Genomic DNA, 22,499 nt, shown 5'->3' with positions numbered 1-22,499 from the left:
GCTAATGTGGCTGACCAACTAACCACTGAGATCTGCCTGTGCCTTCCCTCACAAGTACTGGGGTCATTACATGTTTGCTCTCTCATGCCCTGCCTTTCTGTGAGTGCTGGGGACCCAGACTCAGCTCCACATGTTTGTTCAATGTGAGCACTTTTCCTACTGAGCCTCTCTCCACCCCAAGATGGCATTTTAGATTACTTTTACATTAGCTCAATGCCGGACCTTTCCATTTACCCTCTCCACCTGGGCTGTGTGTGTGTGTGTGTGTGTGTATATGTATATATATAGTTCCTTGTTGAAAAAGCTTAGCATTCATAGGGAAACTTTTAACTTAGTTGTACTGCAGAGCCATTATTCCTTAAATTTTGGTCTTGCCTGCCAAATCCAAATTTATATCTTAGAAATTTGAATGCTGTTATCACTACACAGCTGTACGCAGGCTCTGCTGATTTGTAATGTTTTCTAAATAAGCAGTTCTCAACCTTCCTAACGCTTTGACCTTTTAATACATTTCCTCATGTTGTGGTAACTGCAACTATAAAATTATTTTTTATTCATAACTGTAGTTTTGCTACTGTTATGAATCATAATGTAAATATCTATTTTCCCATGGTCTTGGGTGACCCCCGTGAAAGGGCTGTTCAACCTCCTAAAGGGGTTGTGACCCACAGGTTGAGAACCACTTGTCTAGACCATCAGCATTACTCATTCTGTCTCCTGTTCTTCCTAGCAGGTATTTCATTGCCTCTAACCTCCAGCTGATCCTCCTGACTCAGTTTCCCTAGTTTGGGAATTAAAAGTGAAAGACATTATGCCTAGCTGTCTAAACCTCTCTCTTTCCCTCTCTCTCATTTGTTTTTTTTTTTTTTTAAACATTTTTTTTAATATTTATTCCTTATGTGTTCAATATTCTGTCTGTGTGTATGTCAGCAGCCAGAAGAGGGCACCAGACCTCATCACAGATGGCTGTGAGCCACCATGTGGTTGCTGGGAATTGAACTCAGGACCTTTGGAAGAGCAGGCAATGCTCTTAACCACTAAGCCATCTCTCCAGCCCTCTCATTTGTTTTTTGAGACAGGGCTTTTCCATGTAATCCTGACACCCCTGGAACTCACTGTGTACACTAGGGTAGTCACAAACTCAGACCTGTTGATACTGGGACTAAATTAGTGTGCCACTATCGCCTGTCCCTAAACCATACTCTTAGCCTCCATCTCTCCTGCTTGTTTCTCAGCAGATGACTGGAGCGGTCCATCCTGTTCCACCTCTTCATGTTGCCACGTCCGTGCCCTTATTTGCTCACTCGGTGCTACTTCCTCTATGATGCTCATTTTAGTTTGTTTCCTTCAGTTTCAAAGGCTAGAGACCTCTCAACTAAATGAGTCGATAGCTGTTGTAACTTTTACTCAGACAGTTGTAGCCACCACTCCTCATCCATCTTTTTTCTTCTTATCAATGGCACCCTTGGTTGAACAGCACTGTCGGAGTAAGCCATGGGAGCTAATGTCAGCCTGTGCTGGGGAACAGAACATGTTAACAGACTGACAGATGCCAACCAGGTCCTTGGTGTGATGCATCATGCCTGTCATGGTCAGCCTCTTTCATTGGCCACACCTGCGTGTGCATTTTATCTCTGGTATCAGGTTGTACGTCCTTGTGCAGGAGGTGTACTTCTTACTCTAGACTTTTATAATGGTTTTTTCTTACTTTATTTACTTGGTCTTGTTTTTGAGATAGGATTTCTCTTTAGCTCTGTGTAGCTTGACTGTCCTGGAAGGAACTTGCTATGTAGACCAACCTGGCCTCGAATTTACTCAGATTCGTCCACCTCTGCCTCCCAAGTGCTGGGATAAAAGATGTGTGCTGCCGCCACCTAACTCAGTGTTTTTTGTTTAACCTCCTCTGTGGTCTTCTATCATATAAACACTTGTACTGTGTTGCTGTATTGCACTTATTTTTAATATTTATATTCAGTAAATGTTGAGCTGAATTAAAGCTGATTGTATTAAGTCCCTCTACAGATCTGCTCTGACCCATGTCTGTCATGCAGTGTACTTTTTCCCCCTTGGTTTTTTTGAGATTGGGTCTTAGGTAGCCCAAGCTGTCTTTGTCTTCCCTATGTAGCTATGGATGACCTTGTCCTGTCTTCATCTCCCAAGTTCTGAGGTTGCAGGCTTAGGCAGTGCTAGGAGCTGGACTTAGATAAGATGCCTACCTGTTGTTAAAAATTCCTTACAGTTGAGATACATAGTCCTGGACTTAGATAAGATGCCTACCTGTTGTTAAAAATTCCTTACAGTTGAGATACATAGTCCTGGACTTAGATAAGATGCCTACCTGTTGTTAAAAATTCCTTACAGTTGAGATACATAGTCCTTGTTCATGGAAAAAGAATGTTCTTTGCATAAATGACAAAATGAACTAAAAAAAAAAAAGTTGCACTGGGTACTCTCTGTGGTGGCTTGGTCCTTAATTCCAATTATGGGGAACTTGGTGAGACTATAACTCAAAATTTAAAGGGTAAAGGGAGGCTGGGGATATAGTTTAGTTATATATGCCAGAGATATTTAATCAATTTCTAGTACTGCAAAAAATTGTTATTACTATTCAGTAGTTAATATTACTCAGATGGGAGAAAGGTAAGAAAAAGAGTGTAACTAAAGACCTACCAGAGTGATACATTCTTTAAGAGCAAAGACTGAGCCTATGGTTATTTCCCTTGTCAAGTTTAGTTAGGTTTTGAAAGTGGTGAGAGCTTGAAGAGACCTGATAGCTCTCAGATTTTGATCATGCTGCCCTCTCACCATTAGGTGCTACAGAGCTTCAAGATAATGGACTATAGCCTCCTGATGTCAATCCACAATATGGATCATGCCCAGCGAGAGCCCATAAACAATGAAGCACAACACTCAGTTGACACTCGCAGGCCAGCCCCGCAGAAGGCTCTCTATTCCACAGCTATGGAATCCATTCAGGGCGAGGCTCGACGGGGTGGCACCGTGGAGACTGAGGACCAGTGAGTGGGCTTGGGAGAAGCACCTTTCACACATGTCGTCACAGTACTTTTTCTCGAAGGCACCTTGCTTCTGGAGAAGAGTAGCTTTGATCACTCAGTGAGGCCAGCAACATTAATGCTTGTGGGGCCATTGACCGTTCTTTTTTAAGGATATAAGAGGGGGAAATAAAAGAATACGAGGGAAGTAAAATGTCTGAATTTGCAGTTCATATGAGAAAGAGTTGCCTAAGATGAAAATGCCTACCCTTAGAAGCCGAGGTGCACATTTGTAAATCACATTAGGATTTTGTTTTGTTTGTTTTGTTCGTTTTTGATATTTGAGACAGGGTTTCTGTATAGCTCTGGCTGTCCTGGAATTACCTCTGTAGACCAGTCTGGCCCAAACTTAGAGATCCCCTTACTTCTGGATTTAAAGGCGTTCCCTACTACCAACCCAGCTCACATAGAACTTGGTTTTTTTTTTTTTTTTTTTTTTTTCCCCCGAAACAGGGTTTCTCTGGTTTTGGAGCCTATCCCGGAACTAGCTCTTGTAGACCAGGCTGGCCTCGAACTCACAGAGATCCGCCTGCCTCTGCCTCCCGAGTGCTGGGATTAAAGGCGTGCGCCACCACCGCCCGGCTTTTTTGTGTTTTTTTTGTTTGTTTGTTTGTTTTTTGTTTTGTTTTTTTGGGGTTTTTTGGGTTTTTTTTTTTTTTTTTTTGAGACATTTTCTCCTTGTAACAGACCCTGGCTATCCTGGAACTCACAGAGCTCTGCCTCCTTGAGTGCTGGGGATTAAAGACGTGCACCACACAGCCTGGCTCACATTAGAACTTTCATCACAGCTTCCTGTAGGCTTCTTTGCGGAAGGCCTGGTACTGCCTTGGGTTTATAAAATAACTGTGGTTATGAAAATTTTCAGATGTTTCATTTTTTTAGGTGTCTTATAACATGACTGCCACGAAAAGTATCCTAGTGGGAACAACTTAAGATAGAAAAGGACCAGCATGTGTGTTTTTATTTGGGGACTAGTTCCAAAATTGCTGAGTAGTCGTGGTTTCTTTGGAGCTACGTGAAAGAAATGGAAGGAGATAATCACACATGATTCAGAGGGGCTTAGTCTGGAGATGTCTCGGTTATATTTAGCTCCTAGTTCCATGTCCAGGTTTGTCTGGAGGTTAGGAGAAGCCTCTCGCTGCTACTGAACAGACTTTTCTAACTCTTGTCCTTTTGCTTTCCCCAGCATGGGTGGCATCCCTGCCCGGAATAACAAAGGGGAAAGGCTCCTGCTTTATATTGGCATCATTGATATTCTGCAGTCCTACAGGTGAGGGCGTGTGTATCACAGATTGAGGAGAGGACACATTGAGATGTGGCCACTCAAGGTTCTTTACTTATTTTCCTTTGGTTATTTTAAGACCAGGCTGGCCTTGAACTCAGAGAGATCCGCCTGTCTCTGCCTCCTGAGTGCTGAGATTGAAGGTGTGCACCACTGCCACCCCCACCTTCTATTTTTTTTTTTTTTTTTTAATTTTTCCCTTTCCCATTTTATAAATGTGTTTTACCTTGGTCTATGTATGTGCACCCCTTGAATGTCTGGTACCCATGGAGGTCAGAGGAGGGTAAGTCACCATGTAGGTGTTGGGAACTGAACCCAGATCCTCTGCAAAAGCAACAAGTGCTTTTAACTGTTGAGCCATCTGTCCACTCCCCAGCATACTTTTAGATGTGTGTGTTTTTTTCTTTTTTTTTTTCTTTTCTCTTGAGACTGTGTTTGTGTAGCCTGGGCTGTCCTAGAATTCCCTCTTTAAACCAGCTGGCCTCAGACTCAGAGATCTGCCTGCTTCTGCCTCCCAAGTGTTGGAATTAAAGGCCTGCGCCACTTCTGCCTGCTTTAAATGTGTTCTTTCTGATGCAAGAACAGTGAGTCACAGTCCGGTTACCTTTAGGTTTTAGGAGCTTTATTCCCTGGCTTTTCTGGCTTACGCCTCTTCAACATGATAAATACTTTCCGTGGATACCGAGTCAGTGTCAGATGCATAGGGCAGAGCACTTCATCTGCTCTGACTCTCCGTGAGAAACCTGGGGGTTGAGTCATCCTCTATACAGGGAGACAGCTGGGAGCACGTTCTCATTTCCACAAGGGGAAGATAGGGTTTCTGTATCTACAAGCCTGTGACAGTGGAGTGGGGATGAGGGAGGAGCTGCAAACGGTCCTGACATCGCAGTACTAAAGTAGACTGACTGTTCAGTATTTATACCCTTTATTATCACTAAAATTTTGTGTGTGTTTGTGTATGTTTGTTTATGCCACAGAGGACAACTTGTGGGAGTAGGTTCTTTCCATTTTGTGGATTCTGGGAATTAAACTCAGGTTATCAGACGTGGTAGCAAGCACCTTTACCCCCTGAGCCGTCTCATCAGCCCTCTTACACAAGTGTAGCTATACTCTCTCAGCTTTACCCTTCTATTCCTTTAGCTTTCTTTTCTTTTTTTCTCTTCTGGTTCGTTGGTTGTCCTGAGTTTTGTTTTTGTTTTTCAGACAGGGTCTCACATGTAGCCCAGGCCGACCTGGAGCTCACGATAATCCTCTAGACCCAGTCTCCCACGTGGTTGGTTACAGGCATGTGCTATTATTACCTAATCCTGCCTTTCCTTTACAATTAATTTTGTTTGGCTTTGCTTTTCCAGCAATTGAACCCAGGGCCTCATACATGTTGGCAAGTGCTTCATTACTGAACTGTCCTGCTCATTTAATTGGCTTAGCTAGAAACAGCATTGGTCTCCGTGTGGAATAAGTGCTACCATGGTAGTTCTTCGGGAAGCCAGTATACCACAATGGGTATACTTGCCCTGTGTTTATCTTTTTTTTTTTTTTCTTTTCTTTTCTTTTTTTTTTTTTTTTGGTTTTTCAAGACAGGGTTTCTCTGTGGCTTTGGAGCCTGTCCTGGAACTAGCTCTGTAGACCAGGCTGGTCTCGAACTCACAGAGATTCACCTGCCTCTGCCTCCCAAGTGCTGGGATTAAAGGCGTGCGCCACCACCGCCCGGCCTGTGTTTATCTTTTTAAGGTTCTCTGATATCATGGTCTCTTGGCCCTTTAAAATAAGTAATTATAATGGTCTTTCATTTAAAGACAATGTGTGTGTGATACACATTTTTCTTGGCAGGTTTGTTAAGAAGTTAGAGCACTCTTGGAAAGCACTGGTACACGATGGGGTAAGTATAGGAGCTAAAGGCCTCCTCCCCACCTCTCAATTTCTTTTGTCCCCTCAAGTGTATTTGTGTAGTATATGTATTATTCATTTCTTATGTGTATTATTCATCTCATTTCTGGTGGGGTTTCAGTGTAAGGGAACAAGGCCCTTGGATGACACAGCCTCTTTCTGGGTTTTTCTGTTTAAGTCTGTAGTCATCTCTTCTGTTCAACAGGACACAGTATCAGTGCATCGGCCAGGCTTCTATGCTGAGCGGTTCCAGCGCTTCATGTGCAACACAGTGTTCAAGAAGATTCCCTGTAAGTGGCTTCTACCAGATGACCCCCCAGTGGCTCCCTTACCCCAAGAGATGGTGGGCAGGACACCTCTGTCAGGGAGCTGCCAAGGCCAGAGGCCTCTCCTGCTCTGCCTACATCCTGTGAGCGCTGCTTCTCGTCTTTGTGTCAGTCACTGTCTGTCCCAGTCGTTTCCGAGTTGCTGCTCCCCCCTGGCTCTCCCTACATGTATCGCTGAGGTGAGGGCCACTTCTGGGGATTGTGGGACTGGAAAAAAATGTGTAGCTCTCACTGTAGACTTTGTGACACAGGCTCGGGTGTCTAAAAACAGACTTTTGTGTAGAAAAGAACAGGCAAGGATGTTAGCAGTGTTCTTAACTTTCCTTCTATGTCCAGGGCCCAGGAATTACCCTGTTAGTTCAAGTGGTTGAAGCCTTGTTGATGACTGTTGAAGGAGTTTTTAGTCTTTCCTCTCCACTTTCTTGATACACAAGTACCAATTTTTTTTTCTTTTCTTTTTTCTTTTTCTTTTCTTTTTTCTTTTTTTTTTTTTGGAGACAGGGTTTCTCTGTGGTTTTGGAGCCTGTCCTGGAACTAGCTCTTGTAGACCAGGCTGGTCTCGAACTCACAGAGATCCGCCTGCCTCTGCCTCCCAAGTGCCGGGATTAAAGGCGTACGCCACCATCGCCCGGCTCCAATTTTTTTTTTTTCAAACTCTGTGTTTTGACGCTGGCAGATTCAAGTCTTCCTCCTTTGCTGTCATCATAGGCATCAGTTGTCCCTTAGTGAGGTGAAGAAGGCATAGACATCACAGACATGCTGTGATGCCCAGAAATCAGAGTGAGCCCCAGTGTAAATTAGAGTGCTGTGTGCATCAGGACTAGGAAGGGGTAGAGATGTGCTGTCTGTAGCTTTTATTGGGTGATGCTAGTAAAGAACAAGTCCACTCCATCAGTGAAGCCGAGCAGGAAGCTGTGTTCATGTCGCTTCGTCTTAAGTTTTCTGTTTCTTTCCAGAGTGGGGTGACTTGTCTCTCTTCTTCTCCTAGCAGTAGTACTCTGTAGACCACCTTTCTGACATTAACCCATGTTCTGCCTTTGCTTGACAACTACTTTGTGTATGTGCTGGGGATACTAACGGTTGTGTCTTGTCTGTCTTGGTGATGGTTTCTGATGTGGGTGCTAAGTAGGCTCTTTCTTTCCCTTTTGAAGTGAAGCCTTCTCCTTCCAAAAAGTTTCGGTCTGGCTCGTCTTTCTCTCGGCGATCAGGCCCCAGCGGCAACTCCTGCATTACTTACCAGCCACCGGTCTCTGGGGAACACAAAGCACAAGTGACTACAAAGGCCGAAGTGGAGCCAGGTCAGCGCCAGGGCTGGGGTCCCCTTGCATTTGAACACTCCCTCCCTTCATCTGAGGTCTCATGTTCTCTGGCCAGGACTCTACTCCCCTTTTCTATGCAATAGAAACTAACTTGCTAACTTGTCTTGGTTGTTTGTTTTCTCCCCCTGAGACAGGGTTTTCTGTGTAGCCCTGGCTGTTCTGGAATTCACTCCATAGACCAGGCTGGTCTCAAACTCAGATCCTCCTGCCTCTGCCTCCCAAGTGTTGGGGGCTAAAGGCATGCGCCACCATGTTTGTTTGTAGATGGGTTCTCACTGCGTAACTCAGGCCCTTGTGGGATTCACTATGTTTGTAGCCAAGCTGACCTTAACCTCACAACCCTCCTTTCTCAGACTCCCAAGTACTGGAATTACAGGAATGCACCACCACGCCCCTCTAAATCACTACATGTTTTCCCTGTATTTCCCTGACTACTATACTATCCTTTATTGATTGATTTCTTGTTTATCGATTTTCTTTTCTCCAGATGTACACCATGGGCGCCCTGATGTCTTACCTCAGACTCCACCTTTGGAAGAAATCAGTGAGGGCTCACCTGTTCCCGGTCCCAGTTTCTCACCTGTAGTTGGAGAGCCTTTGCAAATACTAAATTTGAGGTTGGTTTTTTGGCCTGTTACTTTGTATAATCTCTCTCAGGTCCTCAGAAATTTTCATTTGGATGATTTTCAAGAGTCTGTGTTGGATGTTGTAGTGTGCTGGGGAGGCAGAGGCAGGTGGATCTCAGAGTTCAAAGCCAGCCAGCCTAGTGAGTTCCAGGACAGCAAAGGCTACAGAGAAGCCCTGTCTTAAAACACACAAATAAATAGAAAGGAGAGAGAGAAAGTTTATTATTTGCTTGTTTGTTTTAGAGACAGTCTCACTGAGTAGCCCATGCTTATCTCAGATGGGCGATCCTTCTGTCCTGGGGTTGCAGTCAAGCATTCAAGAGGCTAGTATAATAATCATGACTTAATTTTGTCACCTAGTTTGTTATCTATTACATCATAATAAATTACTCCTATACTTTATGACTTAAAATAAGAAACATAACTGGGTATTCTGGGGCAGAAAGATTTCTGAGTTCAAGGCCAGCCGGCATTATAGAGTGAGACCCTGCCCCACCAAAACCCCACAACTTTTATAAGAAATTTTTAACTCTGTGTGTGTGCGTGCGTGCATGTTTGGGTAGCAGCCTCTAGTGACTGCTTGGTGTTGCTTTGTCTTAGGACTTCTTGGTAAGTTAGCTTTATTTCTGCTGGTAGAATTCTAGGAAAGAGTCATTCCTTCTTGTGACTCCTACTAGGTTTACTCCATTAGATAAAATCCTCGCTCACAAATATCTTTTTTTCTTCTCCTTTTTTTTCTAATTATTTTTCCCTTTATTTTATGTGTATGAGTATTTTTTTCTCCATGTATGTCTGTGTATCGTGTGCCAGGTGCCACAGGGACTAGCATTGGCTCACTTGTAGTTCCAGGTGGTTGTGAGTTGGATGCGTGCTGGGAACTGAACTCAGGTCCTATGCCAGAGCAGTAAGTTAGCCATCTCTCCAGTCCACAGCTGCCTTCTAGTGAAATCTGGTGCCCTCTTATGGTGTGCAGGCATACATGCAGACAGACCACTGTATACATAAAAATAAATAAATAAATAATAAAAAAAGAAATAACACTGTTGACTTGTTTTCTTTTTTTTTTTTAATTTTTTTATTTTTATTTATTTTGGTTTTTCGAGACAGGGTTTCTCTGTGGTTTTGGAGCCTGTCCTGGAACTAGCTCTTGTAGACCAGGCTGGCCTCGAACTCACAGAGATCCGCCTGCCTCTGCCTCCCGAGTGCTGGGATTAAAGGCGTGCCCCACCACCTCCCGGCTGTTGACTTGTTTTCTGTGGGTCAGGAGTTTAGGTGTAACATAGCTGAATGCCTTTGGCTCGGGACTCGTGGTTACTATGAAACTCTTAGACCAGGCAGTTGTCTCAACTAAGCCTCTCCCTCAGTTCTGGGTGATGAAGCTCAGTAACAGAACATTTAACAAGCACTTGTGAGATCCTGTGCTCATCTCTAACACCACATAAAAGGAAAGTTTGAGCCAGGCATGGTAGGTAGCTCACATGGTCCCAGCATTTAGGAAGCTGAGGTAGGGGGACTATCATGAGGTCAGCCTGGACGGACTACATTTTGTGTTACAGATTGCCAAGGTAATCCTGCCTCAAAGAACCAAAAGTTTGATCAGATGTTGTCGCAAACCTTTAATCACAGCATTCGGGAGACAGAGGCAGGCGGATCTCTGATTTTGAGGCCAACGTGGTCTACAAGGTAGACCCCATAGGCTAAAAACAAACAAACAAACAAAAAAAAAACTATACAGACAAACCCTGTCTTGAGAAATTCCCCCCCAAAACAAAAACAAACAAAGTTTGGCAACGGATGGGGGTGGTAGGGCAAGGATCATCTTCCAAGCTCAGTTACTATGGCTGTTGTTATGATCTAATTCTTTCAAGGCTGTTGAACTGGGTGCTCAATTCATTACAGACTGTTGGCCAGTGGTACTTACTCTTTAGTTGCTTGTCGTTTCCTTTCTATAGCTAGCTTTCTTCAGAGCAAACAAAGAAAACCTTCATTCAAGAAGCAGCCACTTAGCTGGTCAGTGTTGGTGCATGCCTTTAATCCCCCAGCACTAGGGAGACAGAGGCAAGTGAATCTATGAGTTCAAGATCGGCCTAGTCTACCTAGAGAGTTCTGGGACAGCCAGAGAAACCCTGTCTCAAAAGAACAAGCCATCACATTCTTTTTTAACTTAGCCTTAGAACTGACATTTTTGTACCTCTGCTGCATCGTATTGTAAAAGAAAGTCTCAGAGTGCAGCCTACAGTGGAGACAGGAGACAGGTTAGGAAGCAGATAGTACTGGGAGCAACTTTGGAGATCACCTTCCACCATGTGGACAGAAGGGAAAACGGGGTCAGAGGAAGTGCTTTAGAGTAGTACTACTGTAGCAAGGCCAGTGGCACATGCTGTAATTGTAGGACGTGGGAAAGGGAAGCAGGAGAATCAGGAGTTTAAATCACCCTCAGCTACATAGAGACCCATCCTAGTCACATGAGACCCTGTCTGAAAAGACAAACAAAAAACCTAATTAAAACAATAATACTTATAAATGTATTAGCTTCAGGCCAGTGGAATGGCTTAGCCTTTAAAGGTGTTTGGCCTCGAGCCTGATGAGTTTGACCTTCAAAACCCACATGGTGTAAAAAGAACTGATTTTGTGGCTTGTCCTCTGACCCCCCTCCCCAGGCATGCTGTGGCGTGTGCGCTCTCGCGCGCGCTCTCTCTCTCTCTCTCTCTCTCTCTCTCTCTCTCTCTCTCTCTCTCACACACACACACACACACACCAAATGCAAACAGTTTTTAATCTCGTAACTTCTTTTTTGTTTGTTTTTTTGTAGTGCTAGTGATTGAATTTAGAGCCTGTTTATGTTAGGCACTAAGCATTATATCACCATGCTCTACTCAAAGCTCTCTTTGCTTGTTTGAGTTGTTAGATAATAACTAGACTGCTAAGATTCATTTACCTCTGCCTCCTACATGCTGGGGTTAAAGGTGTTTGCTACCATAACCTTTGACTTTGAATTTTGAAACAGTATTTCATAAGGTTGCCCGGAATAGCCTTGAAGTTACTCTGTAGCTAGCAATCCTTCAAGTAACTGGAATTGCGTGCATGTACCACTGTGCCTGGCTTAAATTTAGTAGCTTCTTAGGTCTTCTTTTCTGTGGCATTAGTCAATCCTTCCACTGTGGTGTGAGTTCCATGGATCAAACTCAGTGCTGCCGGGCTTGAGCAGCAGGCTCCTTTTATGAACTGAACCATCTCTTCAGTTGTGTTTTGTGAATCTTTTTTTTTCTTTTTTTTCTTTTTTTTTCTTTTTTTGGTTTTTCGAAACAGGGTTTCTCTGTAGCTTTGGTGCCCGTCCCGGAACTAGCTCTTGTAGACCAGGCTGGCCTCGAACTCCCAGAGATCCGCCTGCCTCTGCCTCCCGAGTGCTGGGATTAAAGGCATGTGCCACCACCGCCTGGCATGTTTTGTGAATCTTAAAAGGAATATGAAGAGGCAATATAGTTGACATTGGATGTGCTGAGGGTGGAAGCCAGGGTTTTACATGCTGTACATGTTTCTGCTACTTGAGCTACACCCACAACCCCCTTTGTCTTCTAATTCTCTGCCTTTTCTCTTTTTCTCCTCTTGTTAGTTCAACCTTGGAAAAGCTTGAAGTTGCAGAGTCAGAGTTCACTCATGTGAGTACCTGGGGTCTAGGGAAGGCGAATGCATGCAGGGTATAAAGTGGACCACTGATGGAGCAGAGCAAAAAGTTGATTGGGAAATATTGGTATACCCTTGAGCCTTGCTTTTAAAAGGTTTTGTGATCAGACATGATGGTACATACCTTTAATTCCAGTACTTGGAAAACAGAATTTAGGGCCAGCCTGGTCTTTCCAGGCCAGCCAAGGCTATATAGTGAGATTCTGTTTCCCCAAAATAAAAAGGTTTGTGGTTTTAAAATCTCATACTTGGAGCAGGGCCTGGTGGCGCACACCTTTAGTCCTAGCACTCAGGAGGCAGAGGGGGATGTCTGTGAGTTCAGGGACAGCCTGATTTATAGAGTGAGTTCTAGGAAGGCCAGAGCTACACAGAGAAACAGTGTGTCAAAAAAACCAAAAACAAAACAAATAACAAAAACCAAAAACAACTTTATACTTTGGAAGTGGAAACTAAAAAGAAAAGGAAAAAAGTCAATTTTCTAGTTAAGATGAAACAAACTTGATTCCTTTCCTGCCTCCTTGTCTTATGTTTCATGGTCAACTTCACATTCTTTCTCTTTTCAGTGAGCAGTGAGCCTGAGAAGACCTGAAACAAGACTCTACTATCACTTTGATCCCAAGATGTCAGCCCTTGCCCCAGGAATGCTGAGTCGTCTTGGTCATCAAAAGAGGAGAGGAGCTAGCAGGGCTCCCCAACACAGTCCTCTCCTTCCTCTGGGCATTAGTGCCTTTGACAGTTGAGGACAGCAGTGTCCTCACCACTCGAGCATTGGGTGGCATGAATTTCCCCGGGCAGCCATGGCCTATGTAACTGAATATTTTTCACACTCCATTCTTTGTGTGGAGGTGGGGCTGCTGGACGAGGTGGTTTTCTTCTCTTCACCTTTCTCCTGGAGCTGGACTCTTACTTCCTCAGGACAGACTAGTTGGACATGGTTCCACCTTCGCTCTTCCTTCTGGTCTTTGAGAAGACCCCAGTGATTTGTTTTAAAGGCTTTTTGGGGGAGAGTAAGGATGATCCTACCCCCAGCCTTCTTTCTTCCTCACAAAAGGGAAAGAACAAACAGCACATGTTGTAAATTCAAGTCAGTCTCAGATAGAAGTTGTAGAAGTGTTGAGAAGAGCCCTAGTGTTTGAAGTAGAAAAGCTGTGCCCCGCCAGCAGCTGCTCTTCTCCCACACTTAGGGCCAAGGGAACGGTGAGGGGCACGGCCCCCTGCACCCTTTGTTAGACAATGGGGCAGCCTTGTTAGGAGAGTAGACCTTCTCAGCAAGGCTCTACTCACCGCCAGGTCATACAGTTATTACTATTTTGCAATTTGGAATGTATTCTAATAGTTTTTCTAAATATAAAGAATTATCAAATGATTTTAGACCATTCTCCAAAGGAGATTTCTTTGTCCTTCCCTTATTTCCAACAGTATTCTGCTCTTTGTGGAGCTCTGGTGGACGGGACACTTGTGTCTGTGTAACAGGCAGTCCGTATCTATGAGGTTAGAGAATATTTTCTTAAACTCCTGGGGAGCCACAGACTTCCCTCAGCAGGGTGATCGCCATGTCACCTGACCTGCCCCTTGCTTTGTTAGAGAGCTGGAAGTGGGTCTCACAAACCCTCTCCTCTCTGGCCCGACCTGTGGGGCGGTGCGTGGTGTTGCAGGCAGGCTGTTGAAATCCCATGTTGTTACTTTTCCAATCCGTCCTACCTTGATATCAAGTTAGCCTACCCCTAAGTAACTGTCTATATTAGACACCCCCAGCCAGTTTCTGGCTGCCTGTCTTTGCTGCCATGTTCTTTTTTACAAGAAGGAAAGAAACAATTCTTACTATTTTTTTTCATAATTTACTATTTATGATGTATTTAAGTGTATTCAGGACAAAGTTCTGTAAGGGGTGGGAGGGAATATTTGCGGGAGGGCTTGGATTAGGAAAAGGACATGGGGTGTCAACATTTTTATGGAATGTTACTATTTGTCTCTTCTTTGTATTGTTGAAAATGACAAATGCGTTATAAAGGAATAAATACCTGGTTTTCATGTATTAAAATTCTATCAAATACTTGACCCAATTTTAAATATTTTGACTACCCTGATAATGATGGTTTTATTACATTTTCATGCATGTACATAGTGTGCATGATCGTTCTCATCTCCCTTGTTGCCCTGTCTTTAGAGCTGTTTGTTATGGGCTTAGTTGTTGGTGCTAGGGCTAAACCCAAGGAGAAAGAACTTGTGCCTGATTGCTGAGCCACACCCTAGCCTTCTTGGATCTTTTCCACATCCCCTCTGCTCCAGCTCTCTCCTCCACCCAGGCTCAGTTTGTGTTAGCATGAACAAAATCTTCACCCAGCCTCCCCATCCTTCAGCTGAAGTGTGATTCAAGCTGAGAGCAGTGGCTTCAGTTCCCGACTGCAATAGTTTAAACTTGAAGAACTCTTTTTTATTTTTTTATTTTTATCTTTTTAAAATAATTATTTATTTAGTATACAATATTCTGTCTGTATGACTGAAGGCCAGAAGAGGGCGCCAGACCTCTTTACAGATGGTTGTGAGCCACCATGTGGTTGCTGGGAATTGAACTCAGGACCTTTGGAAGAGCAGGCAACGCTCTTAACCACTGAGCCATCTCTCCAGCCCCCTGAAGAACTCTTGAGTAGATTGTAACTCAGTCTATTAACTCAAGGATTTGAGATTCTTTTTGTTTTGTTTTTTTGAGGCGGGGTTTCTCTGTAATTTTTTTTTGGAGCCTGTCCTGGCTCTTGCTCTGTAGACCAGGCTGGCCTTGAATTCACAGATCCTCTTGCCTCTGCCTCTCAAGTGCTGGAATTAAAGGTGTGCACCACCGCTGCCTGGCTGGAGGCTTCCTTTTTTTTCTGGGGCCAGAAAGAGGACTCTGGTTAAGAGCACTTGCTGGTTTAGTTCCTAGTGCAGACAAGGAGCCTCAGAACCCTCTGTAACTCCAGTCCCAGAGGATCTGATACCCTCTTAGCTCTGTAGATACCAAGCACATATATGATGCACATATATGCATGCAGGCAAACACTTAAACTTATTTTTTTTTTAAAGATTTATTGTATATGCAGTGTTCTGTACTACATGTGTCCTTGCAAACCAGAAGAGGACACCAGATCTCATTATAGATGGTTGTGAGCCACCATGTGGTCGCTGGGAATTGAACTCAGGACCTGGATGAGCAGCCAGTGCCCTATGGCGCTGAGCCATCTCTCCAGCCCCCCTCTCCCCCCCAAGATAATTGTATAAACTTTTGTTATGCTCTTCAGTAGGAAACTAGACTGGTGATCTGGGCTCATTTTAATGCCTGGAGATGGGGAAGCTTTAGAATCAGATTTTGTGTGTGTGTGTTTGCACAAATGTACAGGTTGCATGTATGTGGAAACAGAGTACGGCCTTGAGTGTCCTTTTCCCAAAAGTGCTATCCACTTTGTTTTGTAAGATGTGGTCTCTCATTGACCTAGAAGTCACCAGAGTAGGCAGTCTTGCTGGCCAGTGGGCACCAGGAACCCCTTCTCAGTCTCTTACCAGTGCTGGAATTAATTACAAGTGTGCATCACTGTGCCTGCCTTCTGTATATCAAGTTCTTGTGCTTGTATGGCAAGTACTTCCTGACTGAGTTGTCTTGTCAGCCTAGGGAAGCAAGTCAACTAAACATTGTTCTTTTTCATACCAGTATTCCCTGTTCTGTGAAGATCATTTAGAATCATGTCTGTACAAGGTTTAGGAAGGTTGAGAGTAGTGCAGCAGAGTCTCTAGGCAAAGGTGGTAGCATGTGTCCAGGAAAGCTGCAAGCAGCAGCGGTAGCTGTGAGATGAGCTGGCTAAGGAAACGGTGGAGACGGAGTTATCCCACAATGTGGAGGTGGTTCTAGGTGACAAGGACATTCTTGGAGAATATGGGGACTGAAATCACTGTTGAAATGGGATCACATGAAGCTGCTCATCCTACTGGTATTCTGAATTATATCATCATGTATATAATTTCCATAATAAATTGATGACACCTAAAGTAATGATTTTTTTTTTTTTTAAAAAAAAGTTATTACAAACACTTGCAGCAGCTCCTGAGCAACTAATGAGACGGGGAGATCAAAAGATGTAAACTGGCCATCAAGAGTTAAAGTGTCCAGGAGTAAAACACACAGTCATTACCTGTGATACAGCGAGGGACGTAAGTACTGTGCATGGTAGTCAGCAAGCAGTGGGTGTTGGACAGCCTGAAAATACAGCTCTCCAATGAGTACCAAGCATGCCTGAAGCCCTGGTTTAGTTGTCCAGCACAACATGAAAGGCTGTGGTTATACACCTGTATCCCATCATTCAGGACATGGAAGGAGAAAGATCAGAAGTTCTTGATCCTCTGACTGTATAGCAAGTTTGTGATCAGCCTGTGCTGATTTTTTTTTTAGGAAAGATTAATAGCAATTATCCCCAAAGCAATAGAATTAACCTTATAAAGAGAACTACTTGGATTCTTCCCTGAATTGAGCATGATGTACCAATAACTGAAGCCCTTACATTTTATACCGATGCAAATAGGAAAGGCAGGTTACAAATCAGAAGATTCAAGGAAGGTGGAACAAAGCCCTTATAATTGGGCTGGAGAGATGGCTCAGAGGTTAAGAGCATTGCCTGCTCTTCCAAAGGTCCTGAGTTCAATTCCCAGCAACCACATGGTGGCTCACAACCATCTGTAACGGAGTCTGGTGCCCTCTTCTGGCCTGCAGGCATATACACAGAATATTGTATACATAATAAATAAATATTTTTTTAAAAGCCCTTATAATTATGTCCAAAAGGCAGAATTTTATGCTATTCTCACAGTACTAAGAAGATTTTAAAAAACCTCTCGATATAGTTACTAATTTGCAATATACAGAGTTGTCTTGCATATTGAAACCACTGAATTTATACCAGATGATACAGAATTGACTTCATTTTAGCTGGGCGGTGGTGGCACACACCTTTAATCCCAGCACTTGGGAGGCAGAGGCAGGCAGATCTCTGTGAGTTCGAGGCCAGCCTGGTCTACAAGAGCTAGTTCCAGGACAGGAACCAAAAGCTACGGAGAAACCCTGTCTCGAAAAAAGAATTGACTTCATTTTTCATTCAGGTTCAAGATATAATCAGGAATAGGCTTTGTCCCATATATATAACACACATGCCATCCCATACGGGTCTGCCTGGTCCTCTAGCACAGAAATTGACCAACTGTGTGATTATTTTGGGACTAAGTAGCCAGAACTGAAATAATAACACAGAAACTATTAAGTCACTGCTTGGTTCATTAGCTCTAGCTTCTTATTAGCTAAATCTTACATTTTTTTTTTTTTTTTTTTTTTTTTTTTTTGCTTTTTCGAGACAGTGTTTCTCTGTAGCTTTGGAGCCTGTCCTGGAACTAGCTCTTGTAGATCAGGCTGGTCTCGAACTCACAGAGATCCGCCTGCCTCTGCCTCCCGAGTGCTGGGATTAAAGGCATGCGCCATCACCACCCGACAATCTTACATAATTTAACCCATTTCTCTTAATCTGTGTATTGCCACATGGCTGTGGCTTTCTGGCTGAAGTTCCAGCATCTGTCTCCAGCAGGGCTACATGGCTTTTCCCTCACTCCTACCTCTTTTTCCCAGCATTCCATTTAGTTTTCCTCACCTAGCTCTGTTCTCCTATAGCTTTGCTACAGGCCCAAAGCAGTTTCTTTATTCATTAATGGTAATCACAGCATATAGAGGGGTTTCCCATATCAACTCCCCTTTTCTGGTTAAATAAAAAAGATTTTAACTTTAACATAGTAAAATTACATGTAATACAACAGGTATCAAGCAAGAATTACAGTTATACTATTTATATCTACTTTGTCTTTTACCATAACTAAGGAAAACTATAACTATAAATTCTTCAACTCCATCAAAGACTCCAGAAAATTATATTACCTAAGTAAACAGAAAGTGCATTATAAGCAACTTCCAAAACTCTAGGATTGACAGAGACATCTTGCTGCCTGGACAGTCACCCAAAGTTCTTCTGTATTGTTGGGGCATCCATCTTCAGCCTACGTAGTATCCAGCAGATTTTTCCAGAGTTAAGCATGGCATCTTGGTAGCCAGCATTTTGCTGGTGGCTCATTAAGAGATGTTTTCCTGATTCACCAGTAGCATGAAAAAAGCAGTGTTTTTAAAATGCCGGCTTTCTGGGCCATGTTGCCAGCACGAACTCTTGACTCTTTCTGGAGGTCCAGCTACAGAGCATTTGAGTGGGATCTGTGAGCAGACTGGTACGACTTGCTTAATAGCAACATAGACCAACTGTGCCTAGAGATGGGGCACTGTGCATGGCTCTCGGAGGCAGCAAGCAGCTCCACCATGCTGGACTGGGCAAGGCAAGCAGGAAGTACCATATTTCCCCAAGCAATGGCACCACTTAAGTTTTTAAAACGCACTCCTGGACAGTGAAGGATTACAGATACACAATAGGACAAATTCAGATATAAAAGACCTTTAAATGGGTCACAGAGTTGGATAAATACATAGGCTTGGGAGATAGAAGAAAAGTATAGAGAGTTATAAAAATAAATAAATGGTTTAAAAACAAAGTCTTTAAAGAGACAGTACATACAGTCACAGATTAAAGGGACAAAGATAATTAAATATTAAAAAGTAATAGAGTAAAAATACATAAGTCACGTAAAGGTGGACTATACACAGAGAGTCTGGATTAAGTGAATTATTGTGTCTTCTTTGAATTTTTTTTGACTGTGAAAGAGCTAAGTATGGAGAGACATTTCATAGTATGGGCTGCTAAGCTAAACCAGCATGTATATTATATTATCTTGTTTTTAAATTTTGAGTCTAAGGATATGTTGCTTTGGAAAAGAGGTTTTTTGTTTCCACAGAGGTGAGAACCTGTGGAATCCTCCCAGACTAAAGTGGTTTGATGGACAAAGACCCCCTGAAAGGTTTGAACACCCCTCAAAAAATTACTTCGCCCAATAAAAAGCAAGAAGCAATTTAGAGAACTATGCCCATATTCTCAAATATTGTTTATAATTTTTTTTACATTTAAAGGGGGATATGCTATAAAGATTTGCATGGGTATGGATCTTGATTTATTGATACAAATTTAAGGTCAATTTTGTTATACCGTGTGTGTGTGTGTGCGTGTGTGTGTATATATTATATATATATATACTCACAGGTATTGTGCTTGTGCAGTTCATTTAAAAATGTATAATTAAGAAATATAGGCCGGGCGGTGGTGGCGCACGCCTTTAATCCCAGCACTTGGGAGGCAGAGGCAGGCGGATCTCTGGGAGTTCGAGGCCAGCCTGGTCTATAAGAGTTAGTTCCAGGACGGGCACCAAAGCTACAGAGAAACCCTGTCTCGAAAAACCAAAAAAAAAAAAAGAAATATAGATATGGAACCGAATAGAAGACCGGGATATCAATCCACACATCTTTGAACATCTGATCTTTGATAAAGAAGCAAAAAAATATCAAATGGAAAAAAGAAAGCATATTTAACAAGTGGTGCTGGCATAACTGGATATCAACATGTAGAAAAATGAAAATAGACCCGTATCTATCACCATGCACAGAAATCAAGTCCCAAATGGAAAAAAATACCTCAATGTAAAGCCAGCCACACTGAACCTTATAGAAGAGAAAGTGGGAAGTACACTTGAACACATTGGCACAGGGAACCACTTCCTAAATATAACCCCAGTGCACAGACACTGAGAGAAACAATAAATGGGACCTGAAACTGAAAAGCTTCTGTAAAGCAAAGGACACGGTCAACAAGACAAAACGACAGCCTACAGAATGGGAAAAGATCTTCACTAACCCCACATCAGACAGAGGTCTGATCTCTAAAATATACAAAGAACTCAAGAAATTGGACACCAAAAGATCAAATAATCCAATTTAAAAAATGGAGTACAGACCTAAACAGAGAACTCTCAAAGAGGAATCTAAAATGGCTGAAAGACACTTAAGGAAATGTTTAACTTTTGTTTTGTTTTGTTTTTTGGTTTTGTTTTGTTTTGTTTTGTTTTGTTTTTGGTTTTTCGAGACAGGGTTTCTCTGTGGTTTTGGAGCCTGTCCTGGAACTAGCTCTTGTAGACCAGACTGGTCTCGAACTCACAGAGATCCGCCTGCCTCTGCCTCCCAAGTGCTGGGATTAAAGGCGTGCGCCACCACCGCCCGGCTGTTTAACATTCTTAGTCATCAGAGAAATGCAAATTAAAGCAACTCTGAGATCCCATCTTACACCTGTAAGAAAGGCCAAGATCAAAAACACTGATGACAACTTATGCTGGAGAGGTTGTGGGGAAAAGGGAACACTTCTGCATTGCTGGTGGGAATGCAAGCTGGTACAGCCCCTTTGGATGTCAGTGTGGCAATTCCTCTGAAAATTAGGAAAACCCTTCCTCAAGACCCAGCAATACCAATTTTGGGTATATATTCAAAGGATGCTCAATCGTGCCACAAGGACATGTGCTCAACTATGTTCATAGCAGCTTTGTTTGTCATAGCCAGAACCTGGAAACAACCTAAATGCCCCTTGACTGAAGAATGGATAAGGAAAATGTGATACTTTTACCCAATGGAGTACTACACAGCAGAAAAAAATAACAACAGCTTGAATTTTGCAGGAAAATGGATGGAGCTAGAAAACATTATTTTGAGTGAGGTAACCCAGACACAGAAAAACAATTATCACATGTACTCACTCATAGGTGGTTTTTAAACATAAAGCAAAGAAAGCCAGCTTACAAACCACAATCCTAGAGAACTTAGACAACAATGCAGACACTAAGAGAGACTTACATAGATCTGATCCACATGGGAAGTAGGAACTAGAAAAAGACAAGATCTCCTGAGTAAATTGGGAGCATGGGGACCTTGGAGGAGGTTTGAAGGGGGAGGGGAGAGGCAGGGAGGGGAGCAGAGAAAAATGTAGAGCTCAATAAATATCAATAAAAATGTATAAAATAAAAGGAATATAGATAAATAGATAATCATTTATAATAGTCAAGTTTGTAGTCATGTTAATTAGGTTTTCTAGATATATAGAGATATTTCAGTTAGATAGATATTCTTCAAATCTTTCAGAGACCTCCAGAATATGACATTTAAAATGTTTAATAACTTAGGGCTTTTTATGACAGTGAGACACATCTTCTCCTGGCAGCACCAATTACTTCAAGAGGAAGATGGGCATCAAAGAGGCTCCTTATGGAGTTGGTTGAAGGGGGACACACAAAGCCAATAAAAACATCCATCTGCACTTGCTCTTTCTCTTTATGTTCCTGCGCTCCTGAATCGCTGGAATCCTGGGTTTGTAAGCTCCCTTTCTTCTATTTATTAAAGCTGAATATATTTTATTAAACTGGTCTGGTTAATTACCGATTGACCACGCCCATTAGTTGGTTAGCCATTTTGGAAAAAAAACTGCTCTTGCCTGGACTGCTTGATAAACTGGACATACAGGACCCATAGAAAATGGCTGCTGAACTTGCCTAAAGGTGAGATGATCATTTGGGGTTCCTGCTTCATGAAAGAGTCTGCTAGACATTCATCAGGATACAAGAAAAAGGACCGTCAAATCTTGCCAAGACAGGTTAAGATAGTTTTCAAAATTTTCCTGCCTCTGAATATGGTCTGTCAGTAACTCTAGGCCTTAGCCAATGTTGGTTGCTCCAACACTGCAAATGAGACTTTGGGTGATTGCCCAGGTAGCCAGTTGTCTCTGTCATTTGTTTCAAATTTTAGGAAGTTGATTGATTGCATTTCCTGCACACTCAAGTAATATTTCACTTTTCAGATCTTTGATGGGGTTGAGTTGAAGACTAGATAGTTGTAGTTACTTTCCTCTTATGACTTGGCCAAGTTATTTATTATACAAGACTTAAACTCATTAGAATAGGATAATTATTGAAACATTTATCACGTTTCTTGCTTGATATATTTGTTCTTATTGTATATAACTTTGTATTAGGCTTAGAACTTTTTTATTTCAATGAAAGGGGGAGATGCTGTAGGAATTCCTACCACCAGTAGTCTGTAAGTTACCAGCCCACTTGGGCGTGGCCTCTTATACTATATATGCCTATGTAAAGCATGTGTCTGGTCTCTCACTTCCAGCTGCTAGACTCTGTTCCTGTTCCCCGTTTGTGCAGAGGACTGTTATGTAGGCCAGTGATCTGTAAGTCTCCCTTAAATAAATAACCCTTTATTATTTATAATTCTGAATCGTGTGGGATTATTTTCTGACTTCCACCATCAGATTGGCCTCAAAATTTTATTTAAAAAT

The 22,499-nt window shown here is 42.7% G+C and overlaps 1 protein-coding gene across 2 annotated transcripts in view; it reads left to right on the top strand.

Moving 5' to 3' along the window:
- The window catches only part of Pip5k1a (phosphatidylinositol-4-phosphate 5-kinase type 1 alpha), a 47,897-nt gene extending 31,720 nt beyond the window's left edge, over positions 1-16,177 (top strand). For both annotated transcript variants that reach the window (XM_057792925.1, XM_057792924.1), the window contains exons 8-15: positions 2,812-3,017; positions 4,240-4,323; positions 6,166-6,214; positions 6,428-6,512; positions 7,700-7,846; positions 8,355-8,484; positions 12,107-12,152; positions 12,741-16,177. In XM_057792925.1, coding sequence (XP_057648908.1) covers positions 2,812-3,017; positions 4,240-4,323; positions 6,166-6,214; positions 6,428-6,512; positions 7,700-7,846; positions 8,355-8,484; positions 12,107-12,152; positions 12,741-12,743 — 750 coding nt within the window. In that variant the 3' untranslated portion in view covers positions 12,744-16,177. The remainder of the gene's footprint in view (positions 1-2,811; positions 3,018-4,239; positions 4,324-6,165; positions 6,215-6,427; positions 6,513-7,699; positions 7,847-8,354; positions 8,485-12,106; positions 12,153-12,740) is intronic.
- Positions 16,178-22,499: the final 6,322 nt, after the last annotated feature.

Source organism: Chionomys nivalis, chromosome 18 (genome assembly GCF_950005125.1).
Source record: "Chionomys nivalis chromosome 18, mChiNiv1.1, whole genome shotgun sequence".
Lineage (NCBI taxonomy): Eukaryota > Metazoa > Chordata > Mammalia > Rodentia > Cricetidae > Chionomys > Chionomys nivalis.
The sequence above is the reverse complement of the archived record's forward strand: the minus strand, read 5'-3'. Positions and strand labels throughout refer to the sequence as shown.